Source organism: Porites lutea, chromosome 7 (genome assembly GCF_958299795.1).
Source record: "Porites lutea chromosome 7, jaPorLute2.1, whole genome shotgun sequence".
NCBI lineage: Eukaryota > Metazoa > Cnidaria > Anthozoa > Scleractinia > Poritidae > Porites > Porites lutea.
In genome coordinates, this window is record NC_133207.1 from 4716190 (window position 1) to 4729882 (window position 13693).

The following is a 13693-nucleotide window of genomic DNA, read 5'->3' on the forward strand; positions in this document are numbered from 1 at the left end:
TGAAAGGTTTTCAAAATCGAAGTCATTAGTTTGCGATGAATTTTTATTCCTTTTGCCTCCTGACTGAAGTAAAAACTCTTGTAACTCTTGCTTCGACGTGTTGGGACTTTCGATTCACGGCCGGATTCGGACGCAGTTGCTGAGCAAACGTACGTTTGTTTTTTGGCTAAAAATTATTTATTTTGTGACTCAAAAAGACGCAAAAGAAGTTGGAAATAACTTTCCTTGCCGTAAAAGCGTGTTACAAGCAATGGTGAGTAATCCTTTCATGTAAAACCTTTCTTTTTAGTTTGACAACCGTCCGCAAGCCGTCTAATTTGCATAAATTTCCCAATTCAGTTGCTCTCACCGCTTGCTTTGGTGTCAGGATGGTATTTGATTTCCAGAGTTAAAACTTTCCAGTAAGTTAGTACAAAAGCCAAGGTTCCATTTTATATTGATTTTATGATCAAGCGGCATATACCAGAGGCCTTTTTTAATAGTCGAAGTTGGCCTTCGTTTTCTAGCACGTCTAACGTCACAAATATGACCTCTTTACACTTGTCGATTATAAAAATGTAAAGCATTGTTTATCAAATTTTCTTTTAGGATTTTCAAGAGTAAGAACAAAATAATAATTCGGTAAAGTTTCAATGTCAGGGAATGTTTCTTACGCGTTCACCCTTCTCTCGAAGTTGCCATTGCATCCTGCCGTGTTTTGTGCGAAAAACGAGCATAAAATCGATTTTTCAAACTTTTCCTAATTTCTCCTTTAAAATGAATCGTTTGAACCCAAAACTATTTTTCCTTAAATAAGGTCACTAAAAGGGATGTTTTGGCAAAATAAAAAAAAAATCGATTTTTTGACGAGTGTCGTGCGATTCTCGATTTTCTCAGATAATGGCTCTTAAGAAACGTCTAATGGAAACCTTACGTCGGTACTGCCGACTGGTTCTGGACAAAAACATGAAACCGACGGACTTTAAGTCACATACTTTCAACGCAGATATTGGATATTAGACAGCAAACTCAACGTCTTTATGGGAGAAACAACAAAAAATCTTTTGCAAAAATCCAAAGTTTGTTTGGCTTTTAAATTTCGAACTACAGATGATAAAACCCTCTTTAAATGGGTAAAGCCCTTAAGGAACGCCTAATGGAAACTTGAACGGCATAATCTTTAGTTTGGCCAATTACTTCTAAACTTCATGCCTTCGCCGGCTACACTTCTTGAATTCACGTTCAAAAAATGTATGAAACTTTGTCGTGTTTCAAAGCATGTTGGAATGTGCAAAATATCTGTAAATTTACCTTTCGCTTTGATTTTAGAAATCAGGTAGGAAGGACGCCGACACATCAGGATATAAATCAAAAGACGTGAAGCTGCTAATGCAGGTGAATATCTAACTCAAGACACAAAAATGCATGATGGTGTGTAAAAGGGCAAAAAAATCACGTGCCATTTGTTTTGAAAGACTGGCAAGGGCAGACCACCCCCCCCCCCCCCCCCTCCGTTCCCAGCCTATGCCTTTAAATTTTTCCTTCGAATTTTAATGTAGGCTCTTTCGTTCTGTCTCCTGTGAAATAGAAGGAAATGGTTTATGCAACACATCGTCTTTATCCACGTGACATTTGATTTAATGCTTGTTGCATTACTGCTTTTTAAGAAGACAATCGAGTATGAAACGTTTTTCCCACACTTTTGTTCTAGACTGGCTTTTTCAAGTTTTAGTCAGAGTGTGATCTTCATGTGATTAATTAGCATTTCATGTATGAATCAAATAGTTCTTTAAATAATCAACTGTAAGTTAGCAGTCAAAATGGAACTGGAATAAAACAAAGCTTTCTGGGAGACATCCTTATGGGTTGCTAATTTTTTTGTTTCTTACCTTATTTTTTAAGGAGAAGCAACCATTGTCTGCCAGAAGCATATGTCGAATGGCACGCGAGCTGAACTGCAAAAAATCAGAGTGAACTGGCTTGGCGACCTAAGTTAAGCGGTACACTTGGCAAAAGCTAAGTGACGAATTGACTGTCAAGTGTTAAAAAAAGAGAGAAAGTTAAATAAATGTGTACAAGAGACAAAAAATGTTGTTAGTTATCTTGCAGTCTGTCTTTCATGAGTTTATTGGTAACCTTACAAACAGGAAGGAGCCTGCAGTGCGCACTAAAAGGGTCTGAAAACAATATAAGTTTAAAACGACTGTATTTTGTATATCTTTTCTTGAATGTTATAAAAGTAAGGTCCAAAATATACGACGGGTGTTTCACCTGAGATTCAAACACCAAAAAAGGTGTTTAACAAACCCAAAACAGAGAGGTACGAGTTGTTTAGACTGACCGAAAGACTTTCTTCCAAGAAAATTACGGTAAATTCGTAGCGTAAGCCGTCTGTCAGTTGACAAATGTTTGTTAACACAACACCGAACAAGCTGTTCTATTTTGTCCTCAAGTAACGCTTGTGTAAACTAAGGGTGTCCAAACATCCTTGTAAGCTACAGTTGCAACTAACAATATTAGCCTGAACCTGTGTACAGAAAGTCATAGAAAAGCATCATTTTATTGTTTGTATTTTTGTCTTTTTTTCGTTTTTGCATAAAGTTAGGTTGAACGGAATTAATGAATAACGGCGAAAAATTAGTGGCATGAGTTTTATCGAAGTGATCAGCGATCATTCAAATGTGGAGATTAATTAAATTCAGTTTGTCGGCGGCAAGAGTGTATTTATAAGAAAGGTTTTATCTCCCTTTTTTGTAGTTTTTATTGCGCTCAGCATGGTGTCTTGTCAGTTTAAGTTTAACGCAACAATTATTTAAATGATCAAACTCCGTTCAGTGTCTTCCCCTCACATGATATTTGTCCTTTTATTTGCACTTATTTTTTGAGTGAAGGGAGGCCCTTTTTTCATTGTGTTGTATACTGAAAGCGCACCTATGACTCTTGACATCCATCAGGCCCTTAAGGCTGGTTTTCACTAGTGCATAAGCATAATCATAAGCACAAGTACAAACACATGTGTAAGCAAGTGAAAACTGGGTCGGCATAACTATAAGCGCAAGAAACACGGACAAGTTCGTTGTTCTTGGGCTTATGCTTATGCTTATGTTGTAGCTTTGGCTAGTGAAAACTGGGTCGATATAAGCACAAGCATAATAAGCACAAGGCCGTGGACCAATCATAGGTGACTTTGACCCAGACCTCATGCGAACATATCAAAAACAATACGGTGGATGCTTCGTCCGTCATCTTGTTTATCATCGGATTGAGGAGAGCTGGTATCGAGAATTGAGTCAAATATACCATTCAGCGTGTGCGTATATCCTTATGCTTATGCTTATGCGCCAGTGAAAACCAGGCTTAAGAGTTGTTCCGGTCCCTGGGCGTACTCCCTATAATGGTCTATGGTCTACGTTTTTCAGGCTTCAGTTATATGAAGGGTACAGAAATCTGTCATTTTGGTTTGTTAAAAGATCTAAAAGGGCTTACGAGGATTAATTTTATAGCAGAGAAAAAGTCGAGAAAATTTCCTGGTTTTTGATTTATTCATATTTAAAAGCCGGTGCAACAGCAGTTAAAAGGGATGCAAAGTTCTAAACAAGGTATGTGAAGGGGATACCATTTGTTAATAAAAGGTATAGGAAACTGGGGTATTTCGTTCAAAAATGGTATATAAAATGGTGAGGGGTTAGACTCCGGAGTCTACCTTGCGACCACTCCCGTAATCGACTAGCTCTATTTACGACCGTCTTTGTAAAAATTTGACTTAAACGTTGTGATGAAAAGCTCTCGAAAGCGACCGCGACCACTTTTGGGATTACCCAACTAGACTTTTTCTTTGTGTTTAAGCTCTCGTAAGCGACCACTCAACTCATTCTTGCATTAATATTTAGACTTGTAGTTGGTCTAAAAGATTGGACGCAAATTTTAACCGTGTCTATAATTCAAATCAAACAATAAACTTGTATTCCACAAATCAGTTAACTTTAGAGCACATTTATGTGACTTTTGAGGGAAAGGCTATGTGATTTTAGAGAAAAATAATTTGGAAACAGTCCAAGCTAAGAGTGAACTTAATCTTACATCGAGTTGATAGCCTTATATGTATCTTGAATGTTACGAAAGTAAGATAAAAAATACGAAGAGTGTTACGCCTGATATTCAAACACCAGAAAATGTGTCTAACAGACTAATATCAAGGCACAGGCGCGTCGACCGATTAGAGACTCCCTTCCCAGCAAATAACTGGCTATAACTGAACAAAAAGTGATCGCGAGCGACTGGGGACAAGGGAGAACATTTTCTAGGTAGACAATACATCATAAAAAGATGTGCCTAAACAATTTCTAAATCGAAGGGAATGCGTGGGTTAAATCTTGGTTTGCCGGCATAGCAAGTCCAATTGGAAAGTTAAACGAACGTGTCCCAACTTTCTCAATCCTTTCTCAACGAAGTAGGGTAAAAGCGCTGGTTGCGGCCAATAAATGGCTTATCACCACGCCGGATGGTGTTTGTTCAAAAGAAACGGAAGTCCGGCAATAAATCAACGGCGTTCGAACATCTGCTAAGCCAAGAGGACTGTCAGATCGATATGTTATTATCTGGCCTAGGTAATATCTATGACCCAATAAACAAAAAGTAGTAATAATAGGTACGTTATCAGCGGCTTCAGCCCCGAAAGTGTTTGATCTTAGCTAGAAAGAATGAGCTTGATTATTGAGGAGATTAGCTTGTTTGTACTCAGACCAAAAGTAATAAGAAGAACCCCTTGTCTTTATTTTACCTTATATAAGTGCGTATATAATTTGGGGTTAATTTCTTTTTTTTAAAAGGTATTGAAATAGTAAGTGCGATTATCCAAGGAGGCGATATGTTATTCCTTATTACTAGTCCAAATCACTGCCTTTTTTCATTTTCATGAACAAGTTCCTGTCGATCGTAATATGTTAATCTGCTTCGGCTGCTCTTTACTAATTAACAATTAATGAATGAGACGCCATAATTCTTCATAATTCTCCAAATAGCAGATGTCGCCCTTCGAGTAGTGTTCTTGCTGTTCTTGCCATGTTTTTAGCTATAATTTCGCTAGTTCTTACTCTTGAAACGAGTGAAATGTCCGGCATTTTTTGTTTTCGCAACGAAACCAACTCAAACTCGTCCCCAGGTCTCCTCGGTTAAGTTAACGGTGCCGTAAAGGGGCTATGTCACCCCACACGCATGCGCGAGCCAATGAAAACAAACTTGAAAAAGTCGGCCCGACTTTTTCAAGTTGTGTCGGAGATTTTGGAAGGCTGTTTTTATCTGTCTAAATCTCAGCCATCGTTCGATAGTTAGCGAAGTTTTGTATTAAGAATCGTTCTATGGTGATTACAGAATAATGTTTTGGCGTTATTTTGAAATTGTTTGCCTGTGGAATGTTTTTACGTGGATTTACTGTGTCCTCTTATCAGCGGCCGTTGTAATGGCAGAGTTAATGACGGCTACTCCACAATGGGTGATGGAATCTTTGACGGAATCTTCCCTATAGTTCACAGAACCTTTCTATTGAGTTATTTTAGAGGCTGCTGGCTCTTGGATTTTTCTTGCGCTCAAAGTATGTGGACATATAATGAAGCGGCTATCGAGTTGGCGGCGGCCGTTTTTTGTAAACGATTACAAGAGCATCAGGCCATGAGTTTCGTGACGAAACTAAACTCCTGGCGAAGGAAACATTATAAAATTCGGCTAGATTCCTTCTTGTATTTATCTGGATTCACGGCAAAGATAAACACGACCGTTTGCTCGTCCAGATTGTTCTCAACGGACTTAGAGAGGCACCTTAGTTAGTACGATCGAGTCAGATCCTGACGAGTTAGATCCTGTAAATGCCATGTTTTTGAACTGTTTGTGTTCGAGCATATTTTTGGAAAATAGCAGAGTTTACTTTCCCTTTTTATCAACGGACTGCTTATAGTGGGGTAGTACTGACCAATGATGCTTGGTTCTGTTTTTCTCGACGTCGCAGTGATTGATGTCTCTTGTTCTATCAGCATCTAAATTATAAAATCACTAGCGACAGACAAGTCTAATTGTTAATGATTTGAAACAGTCTTGGTCTTTAGCTTCGGTCTAGCGTCTTTTGTAGCTCGTTTGTAAAATACAACTTCGATTTATTTTGTTGAATAAGACAACATGTTGTTGTTGAATTTTTGTTTGCGCTCTATTTTATGAATGGCATGCGTTTTTACTTCAAAACTACAAGTAAAATTGTCGTCACAGTTTTATTCTTGATCTAGCCAGTAACCAGAGAAGAAACGTTCCGTAAATTCTATCGAAATATCCCTTATCTAAACCCATTTCGCTCGTTAACCTCTCTAAATTCGGAGCCTTGGACGTGACAGAGAACATGGAGAAAGTCACGCGTTAAAAACAATAGAATTTTGACAGTTGAAAGTAATTTGCATAACCTCAGAGCCCATGCTCTCCAGCTGACATAGCCCCTTTAACCTGCAAGAACGCTGCATTTTTGACGTCACTTCCTCGTTAAACACAAAATTCTTCCAATTTGGTCATCAGTAAATGGTTATGGTGAATAATGCTTGTGCTTTTAGCCAATCAGTATCGGGGAAATATTTTGAATGAATAATAACGATAAATAAAAAGTTGCAAATGAATCACGTGGCATCTGGCTCCTCTTACATATCATTCCATGTTTCTCCCCATCATCAGTAGAGTGTTAAAATTCTCCTATTTTTTCCGCGAGATCATGGAGATGGAGCACCATTTTCATGGTGGCTCTACGTGATCAAGCAATATGAGAAAGTCTGCCGTCCTGCTTTTGTTTATCCTTGTTTCGACAGCGACGTATCTTCGGTTACTTTCTTCCTTATTTCCTACAAGAAAACGGAAGCTGATGATCGTAGAGCGCTATTACTCTAATCGTACGGGAAAGCACTGCGATGTTCGATTTGACTGGGGCGAAATGTGTCCTAAGTTATACACAGAACTTGGAGGGAGATGCGACTTGATCAATGGAGCATTCTACTGTCCCGACATTCGCCATCAAACAAAGACCACTACGCGACAAGCACAGCTTGTCATGACACGAATGTTGCGTGTCTTCCATCTGCTCGCTCAGAAGCACAGCCTAACGTACTGGCTTGGGCATGGAACTTTACTGGGCGCCGCCAGACATAAAGGGTTTATTCCTTGGGATGATGATGTAGACATTTTCATGCCTCTAGAAGACTATATAACTTTTTTTCAATCTGTAGCAAAGGAACTCCCTGAGGATATTTTCTTCCAAAACGTGGTCAGCGATCCTGCGCTCAAACCCAAAGGCGACGAAGTTAAAACGCATGGATTACATCAGCACAAAATTGTCGGGATTTATGAACGAACGTGGAACCCTAGACTTAGGGACAGGAATAGTTGCTATAGATACTGCAAGGCATTTAATTGCAGATGGCACGATGGCTTAATGGTTGATATCTTCGTCAACCCAAGTGTAAGCTGGTCGGTCTACCCCCTCAAGCTTATGGAATTCGAAGGATTTCTGTTTTTTGTTCCTAGCAACTGGAAGAAGGAGTTAGTTGGCATGTTTGGAAAAAAATGGTTTGAATTTCCAACTGATAAAAGGCCTGGTGGAAACCTGGATACATTTCACGGTTGCGAAAAACTTAAAAGATGAAAGTGAAACTATTTGCATTTGGTCGAAAATGTCAGGGCCATAAATAAATGTCAATAAAATAAGTTGGTTCCCAGCCGGTAAGCTGAAGTTGTCTGCCAATTCACTGCCAATTCGCCGGCTGCCAATTCCACCGGTTGAAGTTGTCTGCCAATTCGATTTAAGCGAGAAATATTCACATAATTTATAAGAACCGGTAATAAGAGAACTGTTACATTCGCGCGCCTTAAACAAGCTTTCTCAAACCCGTTCAGCTGTTCTGAATGACGAATATTTGTTGCGTGACATCGCCGATGGAGGAGTATTTGATCTTCATTTTTATTTAGTTTGATACAAGGTTTCCTACGGAATAACTTTTAATGCTGCATATTACCTGTCATTATTACAATTTTGTTATAATTTATACCGCATGTTTAGCTCATGTCAATGCCCATTACGTCCATCTCAACACGTGTAGTACGAGAAAAAGCGTCACGAACATGGAACATTTATAATACTTGAAGCTTGTGCGAAAGTTTCGAGTATTGAATAACTTTTCGCATGCAATTTCAATTATCAGTTAAATAATTTCATTGTAAACCTTACCGTATATTGAGCCAATCTCAATGTCTTTTACTCCCATCTCAACACGTTTACTGTGAGAAAAGGCAACACGAACAACGTACTTTTACTAAGACTAGAAGCTTGTGTGAGCATTTTCGGCATGGAATAACTTGTCACGTGACATTTCAATGATTCCAAAAACAGTTTTAATGTAGACCTTACTGTACAATTAACTCGTCTCAATGCTCTTTAGACCCATCTCAACACGTTTACTGTGTGAAACGGCAACACGAACAGCGTACATTTACTAAAACTAGAAGCTGGTGTGAGAATTTCCGGCAACGAATAACTTGTCACCTGACATTTCAATTCTTACAAAAGTTTTTTTAATATAAACCTCACTCAACAACGAACTCGTCTCAATGCCCTTAAGACCCATCTCAATACGTTTACTCTGTGAAACGGCAACACGAACAACGTACATCTAGTAAGACTAGAAGCTCGTGTGAGCATTTCCGGTATGGAATAACTTATCACGTGACGTTTCCATTCTTCCAAAAATAATTTTAATACAAACCTCGCTGTACAATTAATTCGTCTCAATGCTCTTTAGACCCATCTCAAAACGTTTACCGTGTGAAACGGCAACACGAACAGCGTACATTTACGAACACTAGAAGCTCGTGTGAGTATTTCCGGCAACGAATAACTTGTCACGTGACATTTCAATTCTTACAAAAGTAATTTTAATATAAACCCCACTCTACAATGAACTCGTCTCAATGCTCTCCTCGATTAGCGTTTGCCAGAGAATCCTGGATGGAGTACTGGTTGGGAGCTCTTCCCCCAAACCGATTCCTGTTGCCTTTTCACAGGAACATTTTTCCAAATCCATAACAATTTTAGTTACCGCTTCGTATGCGCGCACGCTAGTAATGTATTTGCGATGATCGCGGATATACTCGGGCAGGTTGTATTTTAGAAAAACCTCAAATTCGGCAAAAAGGGGAAAAAATTCCTTGGGGGGCTTAAATCTCTTCTTAAAAAGATTGTCGACCTCCCGTAAAACATTGGGATAAATGAAATAACTGAACGTGTCGCCACCCAAGGTATATGTCTCGTATTTTCTGTAATGCTTGGTATTGCCACAATTAGAGCTCATTGGTCACTCTTAATGAGCGAGACCTGGGCTATTGCATAGGGGGGACCTAGTTGGTCAAGGAGGGACAGTGGACTCACATTTTAGTAGTGTGCAGTGGTGGATCCAGGGAAGGGGCCAGGGGGGAGGGCCCCCCTTACTTTTAGACTATGCTGACGCCCGGAGGGCTGAATTTTTTTTACACGCTCCCCCCCCCCCCTCCCCCAAATTATCTCTGGGTCTGGATCCGCCAGTGACGTGGAAAGCGTTATCGGGCCGTTCACCCTCATGAAGGCATCGTTATTTCCAACCGAAATATAGCTGACTTTCAAGATCATTCTCGACATAGCAAGGTAATTATTAAGGTAGAAAACTTTACAGTGAAGCGGGTTAAGGCATTGCCAAATAGCATACCGCAATAGAAGAAGGGCGCGAATATAGTGGGTGAATGAAGACCTTTGAATGCCCAACCGGAATCTGCGAAGAAAGAAGACAAATCGCGAATGAGTTAACTACGCGATTAAGTATTTGACGTAGTTCCTTATTCAAAAGAAGAAAAAAGGTAATCAAACCTGTATTTATTTTTTCACATCACTTTTAAACCTTACAAAGGTAGTGCCAGGTTTTTAACAAGGAAACATACAAGGTGAAAATAGTCTTTTTGTTACCTTCCGTTTTCTATTAATAGTGTATCGTGGCCTGATGAGCCTTCGCGAGTACACTTTGACTCTTTTGGAGTTTCTCTTGTGTTGCTCATGATCACGTTTCTGAAAAAAAAAAAAAGGGGGTTCATAAGGAAAATGTTTTACACCAACTAGATATTACAAGACTGGAAGTTTTAGTTGCATATATTATCCGTGAAGTGAAGTAGTGCAGAAGGGTTGGCAAGGTGACAGTGTTTGAAATCAGGCGCATTTATGTACTTACGTTAACAAGGACATCTTCGCCCTTATCGCTGACTTTGGTTCTATGACATAAATTAGTGTTACCTTTCTGTAAAAAAAAATAAATAGCAACAATAATGATAATAAGTGTATGATACTATTTATCGGGCACGGAAGTGAATGACAGTAAATTTTTGAAGAGTAAAATACGCCTTTTCCAGAATGTTATGGTTGGCAAAAACTGTTTTTGTGTTGTAGCTATACAGTCCGCAAAAACAGGACAGAGAAGAGAGACGGGGGGCGGGGGGTAGAGATACCCAAAAGACGTACGCCATCATCATGGGTGAAAGACCTTTTAAAAGAATAAAATTTTCGTTACTTGAAAGCTACCACAAATGTGCGAGCGAGTTAATTACGTAGCTTTTAAAATGAAAACAGAAAAATGAAAATAAGAAACTTGCAGGTATGCATTGAGCCATTTAACTATCAGTTTGTAATGTCCCATTTGATAACGTCTTATTAGAATTAATGTTGCCTATACCAAAGTGTGTAATGATTCCAATGGGCCCGCGCACATGACTTCTGTCACGGATCCACCCAGGGAAGAATTGCGGGCGCATTGAGGCACACACAGCTGGATACCTATCCTATCAGGCCCATCACAAAAGCAGCCATGAAAACATAACAACAAACTCTTATTCTAACCTTGCCCTCAAGTGTTTTTGTTACAAGATCCACAAAATATTTCGACCTCCAAACGTTATATATGGCCTTCACCAAACGGGATCCCGGGACACCGTTCTCATATTTGGTGGCAATTGATTGCCAGTAAGACCCTTCTTTCAATGCAATCCCTTCAAGGTATATCGAAGTACCAGGGAGTCTGGTCTCAACTATTAGTTCTGCTAGTCGCTGACAATCCAGATTTTGACGAGCTCTGACTTTCTATTGAGGAAATGACACGCAATAAAAGTCGTTGTTGTAAAATAATTTGAATTGCAAGAAGGATGAAAGATCACAGCAAACAATAAAAGAATAAAGTAACAACTTACCTTTCTTGCCATTATTCCATTATCTTACGTAACCCGCGACAAGTCCAGGTTTAATGAAAAGCCGTCCGTCTGCGCTTTTAACGAGAAATTAGTACTAATTTTTTATTGTCACAATGTTGTCATTGTTCGTTTGAAATTATGACAAAAAAAGAACAAAGCAAAACAAAAGACCTGCTAATTACTAGGAGGGAAAATCATATTAACATTAGAATAGAAAAGATCGAAGCCTAACAATGTAAATAATGAGAAGCGGGTCTTTAACCACTTGACAATACTGTTGCGATTATAGAAAAGGTACATCAGTTGACGTTATTTCTTGAACTCTTCATTTCTGTTAAGACCACTAAAGAAAACGCACTTTCAAATTATTCTGTTAATCAAAGAGATGGGTCTAAAGGGCATTGATATGAGCTTATCGTACAGTGAAGTTTACATTGAAATTATTTTTGCAATAATTGAAATGTCACGTAACAAGTTATGCTCACACGGGCTTCTAGTCTTGGTAAATGTACGTTGTTCGTGTTGCTGTTTCACGGACTAAAGGTATTGAGATGGGTCTAAATGGCGTTGAGGTGAGTTAAATGTACAGCAAGGTTTACATTAAAACTGTTTTTGCAATAACTGAAATGTCATGTGACAAGTTATTCCATGCCGGAAATGGTCACACGAGCTTCTAGTCTTAGTAAATATGCGTTGTTCGTGTTGATGTTTCACAGAGTAAACGTATTGAGATGGGTCAAAAGGGCATTTAGATGAGTTAATCCTACAGTGGGGTTTACATTAAAACTATTTTTGCGATAACTGAAATGTCACGTGACAAGTTATTCCATGCCGGAAGTGCTCACACGAGCTTCTAGTCTTAGTAGTAAATATACGTTGTTCGTGTTGCCGTTTCACAGAGTAAACGTATTGAGATGGGTCTAAAGGGCATTGAGATGAGTTAATCCTGCAGTGGGGTTTACATTAAAACTATTTTTGCGATAACTGAAATGTCACGTGACAAGTTATTCCATGCCGGAAATGCTCGCACGAGCTTCTAGTTTTGGTTAATATACTTTGTTTGTGTTGCCTTTTCATAGAGCAAACGCATTGAGATGGGTCAAAGGGGCATTGAGATGAGTTAATCCTACAGTGGGGTTTACATTTAAACTATTTTTGCGATAACTGAAATGTCACGTGACAAGTTATTCCATGCCGGAAGTGCTCACACGAGCTTCTAGTCTTAGTAGTAAATATACGTTGTTCGTGTTGCCGTTTCACAGAGTAAACGTATTGAGATGGGTCTAAAGGGCATTGAGATGAGTTAATCCTACAGTGGGGTTTACATTTAAACTATTTTTGCGATAACTGAAATCTCACGTGACAAGTTATTCCATGCCGAAAATGGTCACACGAGCTTCTAGTCTTAGTAAATATACGTTGTTCGTCTTGCCGTTTCACAGAATAAACGTATTGAGATGGGTCTAAAGGGCATTGAGATGATTTAATCCTACAGTGGGGTTTACGTTAAAACTATTTTTGCAATAACTGAAATGTCACGTGACAAGTTATTCCATGCCGGAAATGCTCACAGGAGCTTCTAGCTAGTGTTTGTGTTCCCGTTTCATAGAGCAAACGTATTGAGATGGGTCAAAAGGGCATTGAGATGAGTTAATCCTACAGTGGGGTTTACATCAACGCTGTTTTTGCAATAACTGAAATGTCACCTGACAAGTTTTTCCATGCCGGAAATGCTCACACGAGCTTCTAGTCTTAGTAAATATACGTTGTTCGTGTTGCCGTTTCACAGAGTAAACGTGTTGAGATGCACAAATGTCCAGTGCTGGCCACAAGATCCCTACTTTCCTTTTTCATCCTTAGTTCTACACTTCTCAGAGGTGCAAAAGTGTGGAAAAGTCTGACAAAGTAAAGATAATGTCACACTTTTCCCCCAGGCACTAACCCCTTGTCATTCGTTACTTAGTTCCACACTTCTCAGAGGTGTAGAAGTGTGGAAAAGTCTGACAAAGTAAGGACAATGTCACACTTTTCCCCCAGGCACTAACCCCTTGTCATTCTTTACTTAGTTTCACACTTCTCAGAGGTGTAGAAGTGTGGAAAAGTCTGACAAAGTAAGGATAATGTCACGCTTTTCCCCCAGGCACTAACCCCTTGTCATTCTTTACTTAGTTCCACACTTCTCAGTGGTGTAGAAGTGTGGAAAAGTCTGACAAAGTAAGGATATTGTCGCACTTTTCCCCTGGTCATACGAAACCACTGTCATTCTTTACTTAGTTCTACACTTCTCAGAGGTGTGGAAGTATGAAATAGTCTGACAGAGTCAGGATATTGTGGCACTTTCCCCCCTGTCACGAATGAAATGAAAATAAAGCGCAGTGGGAGTATTTGTTGGTTTTATTCCTGCAACTCGTTTTACATCTTTTTAAATGCTATT

General features: G+C 39.2%; 1 protein-coding gene across 1 annotated transcript; it reads left to right on the forward strand.

The window, feature by feature from the left end:
- The first annotated feature begins 6698 nt into the window (after positions 1-6698).
- On the forward strand, positions 6699-7707 carry LOC140943010 (uncharacterized). The gene has a single exon (XM_073392040.1). The coding sequence runs from the start codon at positions 6770-6772 to the stop codon at positions 7643-7645; it is 876 nt and encodes a 291-aa protein (XP_073248141.1). The 5' UTR covers positions 6699-6769; the 3' UTR covers positions 7646-7707.
- The last annotated feature ends 5986 nt before the right edge of the window (positions 7708-13693 follow it).